The 16,975-nt window shown below is 39.8% G+C and overlaps 1 protein-coding gene across 1 annotated transcript; it reads left to right on the top strand.

Annotated features, from left to right (window-relative positions):
- Positions 1–219: 219 nt before the first annotated feature.
- On the top strand, positions 220–12,322 carry MED17 (mediator complex subunit 17). The gene is made up of 11 exons (XM_010175503.1): positions 220–382; positions 854–1,073; positions 2,308–2,444; positions 2,544–2,628; positions 4,582–4,734; positions 5,379–5,509; positions 6,563–6,747; positions 7,296–7,433; positions 8,433–8,550; positions 9,843–10,002; positions 11,902–12,322. The coding sequence occupies exons 1-11, from the start codon at positions 290–292 to the stop codon at positions 12,105–12,107; spliced, it is 1,626 nt and encodes a 541-aa protein (XP_010173805.1). The 5' UTR covers positions 220–289; the 3' UTR covers positions 12,108–12,322.
- Positions 12,323–16,975: the final 4,653 nt, after the last annotated feature.

Below are 16,975 nucleotides of genomic sequence, written 5' to 3'. Positions count from 1 at the left end.
CTGGGCCTGGCTCTGGCTCGCCCTCCGTCGCGGATGCCCGCGGGTGGCCGTGGGTCGGGCCCGGTTGTTCGCCAGCGAGTCCCAGCACGTTACAGCGGCGCCGTGGGAAAGGGTGGATCCAGATATTCCGTGGCTGCGTTGTGTTTCATGCCGCCGTGATCTCTCTGAGCCTTGCGCCGTATCTTCTTACAATCCCTTGTTTTCCCGATTTTTAGGGTTGGTGAAGTTTCAGCCGTCGCTCTGGCCCTGGGATTCAGTCAGGAACAACTTGCGAAGCGCCTTGACCGAGATGTGTGTGTTGTATGATGTTCTCAGTATTGTCAAGGATAAGAAGTTCATGACTCTGGATCCAGTTGTGCAGGATCCCCTTTCTCCAAAACAGGTATATTGTACCTGGTTGTACAGTTTTTATGGCTTTATAGAACCATAGAATGGTTAGGATTGGAAGGGACCTTAAAGATCATCTAGTTCCAACCCCCCTGCCATCAGCAGGGAAACCTTCCACTAGATCAGGTTGCTCAAAGCCTCGGGCTTGATACTAAAGATTTAATTTCAGTGACGTTTTTCATGTATGATATACAGAATTTAGTAAAATGTTCATTGTGATGTGCTGCTACAGCTCGTTATGGGTCAGGAGGAGGCTGAGAGTGGGAGGTAAGGCTGATTGCAAAGGCCTCTGGTGAAACTAAATCAGAATGCGAATTGTGGCTGTACGACATTGTCATGAAAGTTACTCTAAGTAAGTTACTGAACATCCAGCAAAACCAAGTCATCAGTCACTGCTAATTATGTCCACTATTAATAATTTTTTTATAATTAAGATACAAAAATTTTTGTCTTTATTTGTTACTAGAATCCCCAGTTTCTACAGTTGATTTCAAAAAAGAAGTCATTAGCTGGAGCAGCTCAAATCCTGTTGAAAGGTGCAGAAAGATTATCCAAATCAGTTGCAGAAAGCCAGGAAAATAAGCGACAAAGAGACTTCAACTCTGAACTGCTAAGACTGAGGCAACACTGGAAGCTGAGAAAAGTGGGAGATAAAATTCTCGGTGATCTGAGCTACAGAAGTGCAGGTAAACAGTTGGGTCTCGTTTTTCTCAAGAATGGATATTTATATTTTACAATATTTACCTTTTTTGGTAACTGGAAAAACAGATGGAATATTTTTTATAACAAATAGTATTAGATAATAAAATATTACAGTTATGAGACAGTTATAAAAGGGTTAAACTTGTTTTATTATCAAGGAAAATATCCTGCCATCCTCAACCTAGAAAGTTATATTAAAAGCTGACTGTGATTTACTGTGATTATAGTAAAGATTCCTTTACAGAAGCAATTCTGCCATGATAGTTGGCAGGTAGACCTTGTAAATCTTTGCCTTCTATCTACATTTGGTCTATAAAGCATTTTTAAAAGATTGAGGAGCATCTTACATTTTTCTCTGAGTGAAGACAGATTTATTATACCTATTATTCCTACGCTTGTGAGAAATGATGCTGAGAATATGCACTATCTCGGGGATTCCAGCGAGACAGAGTAACCAGCCCAGAGTTCTAGAGCCAGTTATGGAGCGAAGGAGTAAAAAGAGTCTTGCTAAACTCAAGATGTACATAAAAAGCAGGCATCTGAACTGGTTATGTTGGGCTCCAGTTGTCTTCATTGGCAAATTTAGGGTGGTTAATCTTGTGTTAATGAAGAAGTTGCAGATGAAACCCAGGATATGTCTCTTTTTAGATGATTTATCCTAAACCAGATGAACCATGCTCTGGTTGTAAAAGGGATGCAACTAGGAGAGATGTGGGCATCTGCCTATATCAGTCTCACCTGAATGACTGGCTGTAGGGCTGGTTTTTACAGACTGAACACAACTGTCAGAGTTTTAAGACTGCAAGCCAAGCATCGTCATCGTTCCTTTAAATCATTGGACGTGTTGCACCTTAAGCTACTTGCTTGCAAAACTTTAGGCAGTTAATTTTTTTGTCTTGTTTTAACGAAATACCTTTTTTCTCATTCCCCTGGGAGAAAACCACCTTCACACTGGTGATTTGCTCCTATAACCATTAAATGCTATTTGCTAATTTACTATAAAATATTGTACATCACACAGTGGAGGACTGAGATGCTGATGTGCTGAAATGAACTTTCTAATTTATCTGTTCTTTTAATAATTTGTTGAGAAATTTGGGTCAAGTGCAGCTGTGGATGTTTGGAGACTTAGAAATACACATTCTTCCAAATTGGAGGTATGAGCTTCATTACAGAAGGTGCTTTATAATACGTGTGTCTCTGTTCTTCCTTTCCTAGGCTCCCTTTTTCTTCATCATGGGACATTTGAGGTGATAAAGAACACTGACATTGACCTGGATAAAAAGATACCGGACGATTATTGTCCTTTGGATGTTCAAATTCCAAGTGATTTAGAAGGATCAGCCTATATAAAGGTTTGCCAAAGAAACTCTAATAATATAGCATGGGTTTTGTTTTGTTATTTATACACTTGCAATGAGAGCAAACATCACACAGTGTTCTTTTTTGCCTAGGTTTCTATTCAGAAACAAGCTCTGGACATTGGTGACCTTGGGACAGTCAATCTTTTCAAAAGACCCATGCCAAAATCCAAATCAGGTATAGCTAGCTATATGTTGTTTTCTGAGCACATTTCTCAAGAAATGGGTTTGCATCTGGTGTTTATTTGAAAAGTTGAGCTTGAAAGAAGAGAGAACAAGAATATTGTTATTTAAACTGTGGTTTTCTCTGTAGGTACTGCTTGGGCTTTGGAAAGATGATGCTTTCAAAGTGATGCCTTCACTTTTTCATATGTGTTTTCTCAATTTATGAAATAAAATTACTAGGGTTGTATTTTAGGTGTTCTGGCACACCTTTCATTAGTTGTTAAGAGTTTGAGCACATAACCAAAAGCAAACCAAGGAATTGTGACTCAGCTGGACTAAATGTCCATTCACTCCTAATTTTGCCCAAAATGCATCATTTGTTTCTGTGGCTTGTGTGTTTTCTCTGAAACTGGAAGTGTGCTGACAGCAGGTGTGTATGGCAGATAGTAGCTTGATTCATTTGATATGTGACAGCATCTGAAGGTGCAAACCTTTGGTATTGAAAATTCATCCTTAATTCCTTAGTATTAAAAAGAACTGTGGGGATTTTATTTCACAGTGATCTGTGACACAGATGCTTCTTCTGTCTTGAACATAGACAGGGTGTTGTGTTAAGTAGCTGTTTAGAATCATAGAACGGTTTGGGTTGGAAGGGACCTTAAAGATCATCTAGTTCCAACCCCCCTGCTGTGGACAGAGTTGCCAACCACCAGATGAGGCTGCCCAGGGCCCCATCCAACCTGCCCTTGAACCCCTTCAGGGATGGGCCATCCACAACTTCTCTGGGCAGCCTGTTCCAGTGTCTCACCACCCTCTGGGTGAAAAATTTCCTCTTAATGTCTGACCTAAATCTCCCCTCTCTTAGTTTAAAACCATTTCCCCTTGTCCTATCACTATCTGCCCAGGTAAAAAGTCGCTCTCCCTCCTGTTTATAAGCTCCCTCCAAGTACTGGAAGGTTGCAATGAGGTCTCCCCAGAGCCTTCTCTTCTCCAAACTGAACAAGCCCAGCTCCCTCAACTGTTCTTCATGGGAGAGGTGCTCCAGCTCTCTGATCATCTTCCTGGCTCTCCTCTGGATCTGCTCCAACAGCTCTACATCTTTCTTAACGCTGGGGACTCCAGGCCTGGACGCAGTACTCCAGTTGGGGCCTCACAAGGGCAGAGTAGAGGGGGACAATCACCTCTGATGACCTGCTGGCCACCCCTTTTTTGATGCAGCCCGGGATGCAGTTGGCCTTCCAGGCTGCAATTCAATGCTGCTGGCTCACGTCAGCTTCTCATCCACCAGGACTCCCAAGTCCTTCTCATCAGGGCTGCTTTCCATGAGTTGTTCTCCCAGTCTGTGCACATACCTGGGATTACCCCTACCCAAGTGCAGAACCTTGCACTTGGCTTTCTTGAACCTCATTAGGTTCTCGTGGGCCCACTTCTGGAGCCTGTCCAGTCCCTCTGGATGGCATCCCTTCCAGCTGTTCTATCAACCACAGCACTCAACTCCATATGGTATTCAGGGTACAGCACAGAGCCTCTGTACTTACTCAGACCAGAATCTTCCAAGTTTGGACCTATAAATCCTGTGAAAGCACATACATGAACTTAATGTTATTTCATGATTCGTTGTGGAGTGAATTTAGTAAAGCTAGACGTATCATTGGAAGTAAATTGCAACTTAAGAAGCAAGGGTTCCTAAGCAGGGGTCACAGAAGGCCTGGGAATGTAATAGGCAGTTCCAGATGGGAGGTGCAGTTCACTATATATATATATGTAAAAGCAAAGTGAAATGCATTAGAGTTATCTTAAAGTGCTTGCTTAGCTGAGATTCTGAAAATACTCAATTTGGATAGAGGATACAGATACCTTATCTCAGCGATTGCTCACAGCTACAGCACAGCATCTGGTATCTGAAGCTGCCTTTGTAACTTCTCTTTACTCTTTCCTTCTGCAAACTTTGATTTATATTTTTCAGGTTCTCCCCACTGGCAGACAAAGTTGGAGACTGCACAGAATGTTCTTTTATGTAAAGAAATTTTTGCCCAGCTGTCACGAGAAGCTGTTCAAATTAAATCACAAATTCCTCACATTGTTGTGAAAAATCAGATAATCTCCCAGCCTTTCCCGGGTAAGAAACTTTTTAAGACTTCTTAACCTACAACTGTTTTCTTAAACATGAAATGAAATTCTTGGGGGACAGGAATAATCTCCTTGGTTTTTAAAAGGTTTTGAAAATCAGAATTTCCTAGAATTTGAATTTTGCTTGCTAATTATAGAAAATTCATCTCACGCACTTCAATTTCTAATTTACTGATATTTTATGGTGTGGTTTTTGAATTGTTTTTCTTTGTGACTGTGTTTTTTGTAAGTAGCTCTTAAAGCTGTCAACTGTTATGCCATGTGCACAACTGATTATATTGTGAAGAATATGTTTCTGGATTGCTTGAAATTTATATGATGGTAAATCCTTCTTTGGGGAAGGAATGGGGTCCTGGGGACTCTTCTTTTTGTGTGGCATTGAGTCATAGAAATCGGTGTGAAATGCACCTAGTGATTTATTAATTGGCCTGTCAACACTTCAGTAAGTAGCAAGTCTTACTTGCCTTTGGTGCTGTGCTCTCCGACATCATTCTTTGACTTTTCTTTGATATGGTGATACTGGCTGTAAAATTACAGACTATAAAACGTGAAGAAAAAGCAGGTCTCAATAGCCTGCTTGAAAATTGTCAGTGTCCTCATTTTACTTATTTATTTTCAATCTGCTCTGTACAGGTTTGCAGTTGTCTATTTCTCTGTGTCATTCTTCCAATGACAAAAAATCACAAAAGTCAGCTTCTGAAAAACAGAACCCAGAGGATCATGTCTATGTTCTGGAACATAATTTGCATCAACTTATCAGAGAGGTAATGCATTTATGGTCAAGTACTAAAGAGTTTTGGGGCTTTTGTTCAGACTTTTACATAGTGTGTGGCACTGTTGTGACAAGGGAGTGCCACTAGAGGCCAGTCACTTTCTGTCTGTTCGGGTAAGGCAGCTACTGCTCGGTTTAGTGCGTATGGGTGGTTGGGGTTTCTTTACTCAGTAAAGATGGCTGGTAGTTCTTTACTAACCTCAGGCCTGGCTGCTCACTTCAGAAAAGCTGTGCAAGGTTTTTCCAGTACAACCCATCACTGTCCCTTTTTTCTTTGTGTCTCATTAGTGCTTGTCAGGTACTTTCAGTGAGGATCTGTTCAGACCATACTCCCAAGAAGAAAGAAAAATTAGTTACCATAATAACTTGTATTATTTGAGGTCCACTTCTCTGCTTCGGTGTTTTAGATTCTCGTATACTCTAGCAGAAGGGCCTGGGGTAGAAAGTTGAAGTTCTGTCTGTTCAGAAAAGAAGTACAATTGTCTAAGCAGTTACAAAATGGTGTTCTAGGGTGTTCATCTCCTTACAGCGTGGCTCTGCAAGTCATGCAGTTGTGTGGAATAGTCCAGTGTTTTAAACACTTGAACTGGTTTCATGAAGCTTTGTGTCAGTGCCCAGCTCTGTTGTGAATTTCCTTTCTTGACTTTGAACAGGTTGCTAAATCTTTTTGTACCTCAATTTTTATCTCTAAAATGCTTCCTTTGTTTTTGTTTGACCATTCTGTTTGTCTTCAGAGATGTCTACAAGGCAGATTTATTAGTAGGAGCTACTGCCATACTGCCAAATTTTTGTTAGCTAGCACCTTTTTTAAAAAAAAATCACTTTCCATAAGGTTTGAAAGACCTGCAGAAACAGGGGAGGCAAAGTATGAGTGTAAAGCTGGTTTTAAAATGCTGTCAGGTTTATAAAGTAAAAAAGTTGCACTTCTTCAAAGTAAGTACCCTTAAAAAACCTGATGTGGAGCAACATGTTGCAGTATACGAATTATTTCTTGCAGATACGTTATTTGGTCACTTCCTTTTATAACATCTGTTGTTTGTTGCAGTGTCACAAGCAAACCCTGAGCTCAACAGTGATGCCACATCCTGCTAGTGCACCTTTCGGCCATAAGAGAATGAGACTTGCAGGACCCCAGGCTTTTGATAAAAATTATATAAGTTCTTTACAGTCGAATGAAGGACTTCTGGAAAAGATAATAAAGCAGGCAAAACATATATTTTTGAGACGCAGGTAGGTCACAATCTGTTCTTCTTAAAGTTACAATAAAATACACCATTATGTGGAATATAATTGGTCTTTTTTTCTGTGATCTTGAAACCAGCTACTTCTTGCTTCACTTTTAAAATAGTGTTTATTTTTAAGTACTAAGAACCGATAACATATCATGAAATATGAGCAAACAACACTCAGCTAGTAAAAGAGATTTTTTTGAGATCTCTGTGACAGTTATGATGTAGGCTGCTAATAATTGTCCCTACTTTCCTTAAACTGCATAAATCTATTTTAGTGTACTTTGCTGTGCAGTAGCTGATGCTGAGTAACACCACTTCAGTAGAAGTGCATTCTGCAGAATGTAGGAGTAAACAAGGGTGCTTCATTAGCACCAGAATTATGCTGAAATAGTACTTTGATCCACATGGTTCTGTTAAATTTACCTTTTTCTTTTGTGTGAAACAAAAAAAACCCCAACAAACTAATAACCTACAAATTACCTTTAAACAAGATAACAGCACAGACTGTCTAGATTATTGTGTCTGGAATATGTTTTTATCTTCTAGAACTGCTCGAACCATTGACAGTCTGGCTAGTCGTATTGAGGATCCTCAGATTCAGGCCCACTGGTCCAATATAAATGATGTTTATGAATCCAGTGTTAAAGTTCTAATAACTTCTCAAGGATATGAACAGATATGCAAGTAAGTATGAAAATGCATGTATCTTTCTAGTTGTAGAAGCATGCAACAATGGCAGAGTGCACTCAAGATGTGTTCTACAGGTTTGGAGTCTCTTTAGACAGGAGCCTGTTATTTGTGTGTGAGTGTTTGTTTTTCTGAGTTGTGGGGGAACAGCCACTCCAAGAAAATTCTTCACTCACTTTACAATTTAATGAGGAAACTTAGTAAGTAGTTAACTAGCAAAATTTTCTTTCAAAGCAGGAATTGAAGGTGAAAGTGGCTGTTTAAGGGAGGAGTTACTTTTGGTAAGAGAGAGCTGAATATAAAATATCTTTATATGTGCTGGATTCTAGACTTCAAGTCTGGTCACGGAGTGCTAGTTAGTGCTCAGTCCTAGCTTGGACGCATAGGTACTGAAATGTGGAACTCATGTAATTCAGGCTATTAGTTATGTGCATTGTCATCAAAATATGAGATTTCATGTTCCAGAAATGAGTGTCTGCATGCTGACCAGCAGTGAATTAACCAGTCCATTGACAGTGGATGAACCAATTGTCTTTTCCAGTTTTGAGCAGTCCTCTGGCTGTGTCCACGGTGTAGAGCAGACTGTGGTCGTTGCAGTTTGCAGTCTCACTTCCAGAGTACATGTGCTGCCCAGGTCTTGGCTGTAGGATAGAACAGCCAAGTTCTGAGTGCACACCATTTTCCCCTGCTCCTCTGTAAGGCAGCTTGGGCACAGCAGCAGGGAGAGAGCTGTGAGGCACCTGAGGAGGCTCCTTGAGCTGAACCAGCAGTGCACCAGGTCTGGGAACATGCTGTATGTCCCCTGCAGTAGAGAGTGAGCTGTCGTGGTGAGCAATGAATCTGCAATGTTTGGAGTTGCTGTTGTATTCCACAAGCTTTGCACCATCTCCATCTTGGAGTTCTTGTCAATGAATGGGAGGATTTCTGTGTTCTTAGTCTACTGTTTTCTTAAGTGTTGTAATACCTTTTGAATAAATATACATCTTGTCTTCAAAGGTCCATTCAACTGCAGCTGAACATTGGAGTTGAACACATAAGAGTTGTGCATAGAGATGGAAGAGTTATTACATTGTCCCATCAAGAGCAAGAGCTGCAGGATTTCCTTTTATCTCAGGTAGACTCATATGCATCATTCTTCCCTTTCCTGCAGTGTTTAGGAAACAGAATTTGCTAAAATCTCCCCTTTACCCATGTAGAAAATGCTAGAAAACTTCAAGTTCAGACAGTGAAAATGGGAAGGTGGATGACTAAATTTTTCAATATGTTTGTATAGTGACTTTAGCAATAGTAACTAAAATATAATGCCAGTTTTTACGAAGGTCAGTAGTAGTAAATTTTTTTCCATCCCATTTAAAATATATTTCTTTATGCTTCTCATTGTGGGAGCACTAAGATTTTTTGCTTACTTCACAACAAGTCAGTGAAAGTCACAGCAGACAATAAAGTATTCAGTATATGAAACTTACTGTAACCAAGTCCTATCTAGAGTAAAGATCTTAATGAGCCTGCAGTTACTGTCATTTCAACATTGTCTTGTTAATGTTCACTTAGCAGCAGCCATTACTAAATCAGCTGATATTTGAATGAATTGTGTTTTCTTAATTGCTTAGAACAAGCTGCTGCTTTTAGTCAGAAGTGACAGTCTCCCTACTATGCATTATAAATAGTCAAAATGCAGGTCTTTAATAACAGTGGTTGGCCTGTGGCAGTTACACAAAACTCCACAACACAGAAAACAAGTTGAAACAGATTCTGATGAGGGTATCTCTGTTTGGTAAGTGTTTTCATACTTGTTCACAGAGAACTGATGAACAGTGCTAGGTTCTTCCCTGTTACAAATGTGAAGTCTTGATAGAGAAAAGACCTTAGCATTTGAACTTCTAAGCTGTTAAAGCTTGGTGCTTACACTTGAACATTAGTGGAGATAACCACACATCTGAGAACCTCAACTTTCTTTTTTTCCCTGAGTTTATTATGATAATACTCTCACAGATTTTATATATTTTACAACAGAGGTTTCATTTTCATTCAAAGAAAGGATTCTTTCAAAATCCTGTTTGCATCTCTTGAATTAGTTCTGGAGACCTAAATGCAAGGTTTTGTAAATTGAAAGCAATACTTAAATAAAATGCATAAGTACATATACTTATGAAAAGTTCATTGAACTGCAGAGTGTGCTTAATAGTTGTCTTTGTCTGCAAAGGAACTAGTCTAAATTCAAATAACATAAAGCTCTACTAGCACTTACATAGCATATATGTTTAAAAAAATCTTACTCTGAAGCTAGAGAACTTGTAAGACAAAATAACTACTAGCAGCAGAAAAAAAGCTTGGTAAAACCAGTATGCAGTTCTTTCTGTGGTGTGCAAATATTAAAGAGAAGACAAACCTCTTGTTATGTTTCAGATGTCACAGCACCAAGTACATGCAGTTCAGCAGCTTGCGAAAGTTATGGGATGGCATGTGCTGAGTTTCAGTAATCACGTTGGTCTGGGGCCAGTGGAGAGTATTGGCAATGCATCAGCAATAACTGTAGCATCACCAAATGGGGACTACGCCATTTCAGGTACTGTTTCCTATTCCAAATGTATGGAAATTCTTAACATTCTTAAGCAAATTCTACAATCTTTGTAAGTCTCTTTCTCAGATAGTCTCTAGACTTTCATAGAACAATATCAATTTATAGCAAAATACTCTAAAAAACAATCTCCTTTGTATCTGGAATAGACACCTAAATAGAATCAATGCTTCGCCAAGTAAGGCACTTTATATCAACCTGGTTTAATTTACACAGGCTTGAAAATATTTCTTAGAATTAGCATAGAAAAAAATAGATTACAGAAACCATCAAGATCCTGCGAAGATAACAAGGCAAACAACAGGATCACACCTCTGGACTTAATGGGAGCAGAGTTTGGTCTCTTCAGGGATCTTGGAAGAATCCTATGGGCTACTATTCTATGGGATGAAGAGAAGAAGGGTTCAGGAGAGCTGGTTGATTGGGTTTTTTTCAAGTATCGCCTCTTTCAAGCTCAAGAATGGTCATTCCTATGTGCAGGAAGTTGTGCAAAGGTGACAGAAGATCTGTGTGATGAACAGGGAGCTCATGACTAAACTCATGACATAGAAAGGAAGCTGCAAGAGACTATAAGCAGGATGAGTTGACCTGGGAGGAAGATAGACTGTCCAAGCATGTATTGATGGGGATAGGAAAGCTAAAGCCCATCTGGAGTTGAATCTGGTGAGGGACATACAGGGCAACGAGAGCTTTAATGAGTATTTTAGCAGCAAAAGAAAGAATAGGGAAAATATGGGCCTGTTGTTAAATGAGGAGAGGACCTGGTGGCCCAGGACATGGAGAAGGCCAAGGTACTTGATGCCTTCTTTGCTTTGGTCTTAAGACTGGCCTTCAGGAATCCCAGGTCCCTGAGACTCATGGGAAATTTTGGAGGAAAGAAGACTTACAGTAGTGAAGGATTGAGTTAGAAAACCTTTGAATAAACCAGATATACACAAGTTCATGGGACCAGGTGGGATGTATCCATGAGAGCTGAGGGAGCTGTCTGATGTCATTGTAAGGCTGCTTTTGATCACCTTTGCAAGGTCTTGGTGATCAGGTAGTGTTCCTGAGGACTGGAAGAAGGCAGATGTCACATCCTATATCCAAGAATGAGAATCTGGGGAACTACAGTCTGGTCTGCCTCACTGCAATTACTAGAAAGATGAGGCAAAAAAACCAGTCCCAGAAGCAGTTTCCAAACATTAAGGAGAAGGTGGTGATGAGGAATAGTCAGCATTGATTTATGAAGGAGAAATTATGTTCAATCAGGCTGATAGCTTTCTGTAGAAGGCCAGCTTGGTAGCTGAGGGGAAAGCAAAGTGTTATCTCCCTAACTGCTTATTCTAAAAACAAACACCGTCACCACAAATCCCCAACATCAAAACACAAAAACCATCCAAGCCAACAGAACAGCACCACCCCTCCTCCAGTCTTGCAGAATTCTGTGATCAAAAGCAACAGCTATCCTGAGTGACTTCATTCCTGTCCGTTTGAGATAAATCCACTAGAAACAGGATCTTTTTGATCACATTTTTCAACAGAATGCTGGGGAATAGATCCAAGGTAAGAATTGGCAAAAAAGACTCTGCCCTTCCTGGCATTGTTAGGGGAAAAAAAAATGCATTTGTAAGGTGCATGTGTGGGGCTTTTTGTCAAATATTTCTCTGGTTTGCTCTAACCGAGAACGTGCAGTTCTAAAGCAACAAAATCAGAGAGAAGCGGGAGACGAGAGAGAGAATTCAAAGAGAGAACTCTTGTTTCTCTTGTTTGCTTTCAGCATGTTTGGAATTGAGTAGAAGTAATCTATAGCATACATGAGGAAGGATGTTTAATATGAGGAAGGGTATTTAATATGAGCAATTTCTACACTGTAAAAATGCTCATAAAAATCTCTGTTCCTCGCAGTACGTAATGGTCCGGAAAGCGGCAGCAAAGTTATGGTTCAGTTTCCACGGAGTCAGTGCAAGGATCTCCCCAAAGGTGATGTACTGCAAGACAACAAGTGGAATCATCTTCGAGGGCCTTTCAAGGAAGTTCAGTGGAATAAAATGGAAGGGCGGAACTTTGTGTATAAAATGGAACTGCTCATGGCTGCCCTGACTCCGTGCTAATAATCTCTCCTCCTCTCCATGGGGGCTTTGAATCATCGCTGTGCTGAGAACAACACTGCCCATGCAGCAAAGGGAAATGGCACCTATGGGGCAATGCAAGAAAGCAAAACCAGATTTATTTCCTGTACAGATATGTCCATTGTAGTGTTTGTAATAAAACTTTTTTCAATCACATATGAAATGCTTTTTCAGAAAGTTCCTTTCAGCTGTATCTTTGCAGATGGAGTCCTTGGCAGTGTGACTCTAGATAGAGCAATGTATTTTTCTTTTATAAAATTAAATTTAGTAGACTTTCCTGCATGGAAGGTGTCTGCTCAGTCATTCCCTTTCCTGCTGTGCCCCTACCTTTTATTAATATATCTTTGTAAGTATTTCTGAAAGAAGGAGAAATTACTGTAATTGAATTGTGCTATTGATAAGCTTTTTAGTGGCTTATGCCACAGGGAATGGCCATTCTTGTGGAAGCTAATGGACTTGGTTGATTAGAAGTGAGACAACAGAGGAGAAGCAGAACTCCCTTTTCAAGAATTAAAGCCAAACAAAACTTAAGAATCAAGGAACAGTCTTCACTGTGTGACGTTACTGAGTTGGAGTTTGTTCAGTTGTACATTGATGTGGCTTCTCGGTGACCCCTTTCTTTTTGAGAGATACATTCACTTAGCGATTTGTTTGGGAGTGTTACGAAGCCAGAGCTTGTGGCAAACATCTTCCCTCTCTGATGGCTACAGGTGAGCATATGTGGTGTTGGTTACTTTGCTTGCGTTTTCTGCCCTTGTTTTTTGCAAACATACAGAGGAAAGAGTCTTGCTCTGCTTGCAAAATTCTCCTGATAATTTGAGTTTGTGGGCAACTCGTGTAAATTCATGTCTGGATAGAAGCAAGTAACTCTCATGCAGTAGATCTTGGATCTCCATGCTTGTGCTGTTTTGTTTTCCCCACCCCCCGCACTGGCACTGATTATCATCCAGGAACAACATCCTCCTGAAACAACATCCTCCTGAAAAACAGCTCTTTTGAGTTCTTTTAAAATAAAAAACTCATGTTTTTGTCTCTTTTGGTTGTAATTGTAGCCTTCTTGAAGCTTCTAGTAAGGTATTGCACTAAGCTTTTCTTTTGTGTGATGATTAATTGCTGAAGGTCTTCCTGAAACCTGTCTGTATGAACTGGTTCAGACTTATGTCTGTATTGTGTGTTACGAGGTGCGTGTGTGTGTATGTACTTCTTGTACATAGAACGTGTTTGAATTGTACATCATACTTCTGTGGTGACAGCTGTTATTTTGCTGTATTCTTGAGCAATAAATAGTTGTAGGAAATACATATTGAGCAACTGCTTGTGGCAAGCTGCTGTTCAGTGTGTATCCAAAGCAGCTATTGTACTTCTGTTGGTGTTTACTGGTGTGGAACATCTTGTTATTTCAGTTCCTTGAGGTACTTGCCTCTGTGCAACTCAGCTATGGGAATGAAAGGGTTTTTCTTTCAGTTTCTGATGAGTTACCCAAGAAAACTTATGAAAATTAAAAAATACTAGTTGAAAGGTAGCCTCTTGATCTTCTTGAAAGATGAGTGAAGCTTAGGCAACACGTGTGATGACAGGTCCCATATAACGTGGCTAGCAGATGCTGTGTGATTACAGGCAGAGAGGGGCTTTGTTCCTTACTGAACAGTTCAGCCAACAGCCTGATGCCCCCAGTTGCTGATCCCACTCCATGAGGCAACACAACAAATCTTCTCTTACTAATAATTAGAAGGTGAGCATATGAAACTTAAACATGTCTTTACACTTTGCTGTTCTTGTTCTTAACCTGAATTGACAGGTCTGCATGTAGTGATAGCCTTTTCCTCAAATAAACGCTTCATTACCAGACAATGGGATCACCGTGGTGCCTCATAGTTGCAGGATTTGTCCCCTTCTGAAAAGAAACAGTAGAGGCAAGAGGAGCACTTATCTTGTGTTACAGAAGTGCAAGCACTGCACATTAGTAGTGAAGACGTTTGGCAAGAGTTTCAGGCCTAGCTAGAAGGGAAAAAAAAATATGAGACCTGTAGGGACCTGGAAAGTCTGTCTTTTAGTGCTGAATACACAGGGATTTCTAATTTTAATGGAAAACAGGCTGATTAGTTTTCTGACAGAGGGACGGTCTTGAAATTCTTGGTAGTCCACCTTTGAACATGAAATTACATTAGTGGATGATTAAGATCTTTATAATTGATTGCCAAAGCAATCTTGTGAACTTGGACATCTCTTTAATTAAAACTTAAATGTGAAATACCTTAATCCCTTTGATCACTTGGAATGCTCTAAATATTAAATTTGCTGCTGACTTGCATGGAGTTTACAACTGGAGTAATAATAGCTATTGATTTCTAAACTTCCACTTCAACAGCTTGCTGTTAGACTTCAGATAATTCAGGCGCCTCCAGTGCAGCAAGAAACTGCAACAGACAGCTTAGCCTCATGTTTTGTATATCAAATATTATTGACATCAATAACACGTACTGACAAACAGCAGTTTCAGAAAATGTGAATATTTTATAAATGACCCTACCTGAGTAGAGTAAGCATGTTAAATTCTGGGTAAAATTTGTCTATGAGAACAGCAGTATATAGGCTAACTGCACTGTCTGTCCTCACTGAATATTCTTTGAATCCCCATTGTTCATTTAGGATATTACCACCTAAAAGCAAGGTTGGCACCAGCATCCGTAGCCAAGGATGGGTGCCTGAAGGGGCTGTATCTTTAGCCAAGCTGAGAGGTAGAACAGCTGTGCTAGTTGGAAACTTCTTACTGCTGTTATAGTGCATCTCAAATTGAAGAATTTTAAGAGGTCATTTCCTATGTTCATCCCAGCTTTCAAATATTGTAGTTTAAAAGTGTAAGTGATCACTACAATTACAGCAACGCATTCAAATGGTCGTTCATGTCTAGACATTTCTTGACTTTTCCTTTGGCAATTACAGTATTCAAGCCATTGTTAGCAGATAACCATGTTACCTGTAAGCTGCACTTTTTGTCCTTTCTCAATAAGTCTGGCAGAGCACCTGCTATATATACTCAGCTCAGTCTAATGCATAACTTCACATTCAAGTTCTAGGATTTAGGAATTAAAAAATATAATCTAGAGTAGATAAACAGAAAAAAAGATCCTTTTATTTAATGTTTTCTGTATGCTATATGGGTACTTTACAGAGTACTTCAAGCAAAAGCACTTAGAACTTCTGTGTTGTCAAAGCTTAATTCACTCAAAGATACAGAAGTCTGGTAATACATACTTAAAGAATTACAACAAACTCACTTTGCCAAGCTGTGCTGTAGTTTTTTTTTTTGTTTTTTTTTTTAATTTCTCACCTTTTGACCTGTTCTAGATGCAGGAAGGAGCAACCAGCTGAAGCTGGTACCCGAATTTGAGTGAGTGAGAGGCCCTTTGTAGTACAAATGGCCAGTTCAATCCAGGGATGACTTTTTAAAGGTATTGTGTGTATGGGGTGCTTTGGGAAAAGCCTGTTTGGCACCTACCTGCCTTGTTAGCACTTGGTGAGAAATTAATTGTTTTTGCCAAATCTAACCCCTAGTACCTCTGCACCTGAGCATCGTATTCCCTGACCAGAGGGGAAGCTCTGTCAGCCTGTCCTGTAAAAGCATTTTGCAAACAAGTGAGTGGAAGTGTGAGAGAGGCAATAGCAGCAGTTCGGCTCAGAAAGCCACATGGTAATCTGCAGACACAGACTAGTCCATCATCTCTTACATTTTCAAAGTTTATTTCACACTGCAAGATTCTTCCCTTTACAAAAGCAAAACACAGTAATTTGAAGCTCAGTTTAATGCTTTCTCATTCACAAAAGCAAACATTCTTCCACCCAGCAGATCTGCAGGTGGAAAATCTAAGTGCAAAATGCAGATTCAATAAAACACTCGTTAGATCACTTTGTGTTTTCTTACAACATAGGAAAGCAAAGATGGCTTCTCAAGAACTGTATTTGTAAATGCTAAATTTCAAAGCAATGCTGTTTTAACTTTTCCTCCTAGGTAGATTATTTGTCAGTGGGCTAAGTTTGCACAGGACTTTACGTCTTTCACAGTGAAACAGTTTAGTATTTTGCCACCCCACTGGTGTGATGTGTCAGTATTTTATCTGACCCCTCTAATCATTATAGACAGTGTCCTCTTCAGTGCTTGTGCATGGTTCCTTGTTTAACAACCTTTCCTAGTAATGTCATAAAACGTGTGTTAATATCCTGGGGCAGTGTAAACAACTGGAAACGTAACTAGGGGAACTTTGACCAGCTCTGTGTTGCTCTGTGTTGTTTCAAAGTCAGTTTTGTCTCATGAAGAATTAGTTTCAGAGCTCCAGGAAATTCCTTATGCTCTAAAGTAGCAGCATAGGCACAATAAATGGGATTCAATTCTTGCAACTGATCTTTTAATGTAATACTGTAATTAGACATTAAATTTATTATATTGAAGGATGCTAACGGCTGCTCCGTCTGTAATAGGAGACTTGATGTAGCAAAAATACAGGTGTCCTTCCAAACCTGGTAATTTCCTTTGTGGATTGATCATAGAGGCTTGGTTGGATGGTTTTAAGAGTGGTAGAGGCTTCAGATTTTATTAATTACCCACAAAAATGTGTTCGTGCTCAGCATGAAAGCACACCCTTTTTTACTTTGACCTTGGCTAGCACAGCTGAAAACTTATCAGGTCAAAACGGCTCCATCAGCCACCGCTGATTTAATGTCCGATTAGTTTGCAAGTCAGGATGTTTCCACAGGAGTCACAAATATTTTTCCTTTCAGGTTTCTTCTTGCCTTCCTTGCCAATACTTTCCCCTGAGGTAGAATTGTTATTTTTGTTATGAGACAGTCCTTGG

This window comes from Antrostomus carolinensis, unplaced genomic scaffold, assembly GCF_000700745.2.
Source record: "Antrostomus carolinensis isolate BGI_N321 unplaced genomic scaffold, ASM70074v2 scaffold30269, whole genome shotgun sequence".
Taxonomy (NCBI): domain Eukaryota; kingdom Metazoa; phylum Chordata; class Aves; order Caprimulgiformes; family Caprimulgidae; genus Antrostomus; species Antrostomus carolinensis.
This window is presented reverse-complemented; position numbering and strand designations above follow the sequence as displayed.

Bases quoted from the DNA above. Each gene is read 5' to 3' on its own strand.
- MED17 (XM_010175503.1), top strand. From the start codon at position 290: ATGTGTGTGTTGTATGATGTTCTCAGTATTGTCAAGGATAAGAAGTTC. The intron at 1,074-2,307 runs GTAAACAGTTGG...TTCCTTTCCTAG, and splicing joins TCTGAGCTACAGAAGTGCAG to GCTCCCTTTTTCTTCATCAT. The intron at 10,003-11,901 runs GTACTGTTTCCT...TGTTCCTCGCAG, and splicing joins TGGGGACTACGCCATTTCAG to TACGTAATGGTCCGGAAAGC.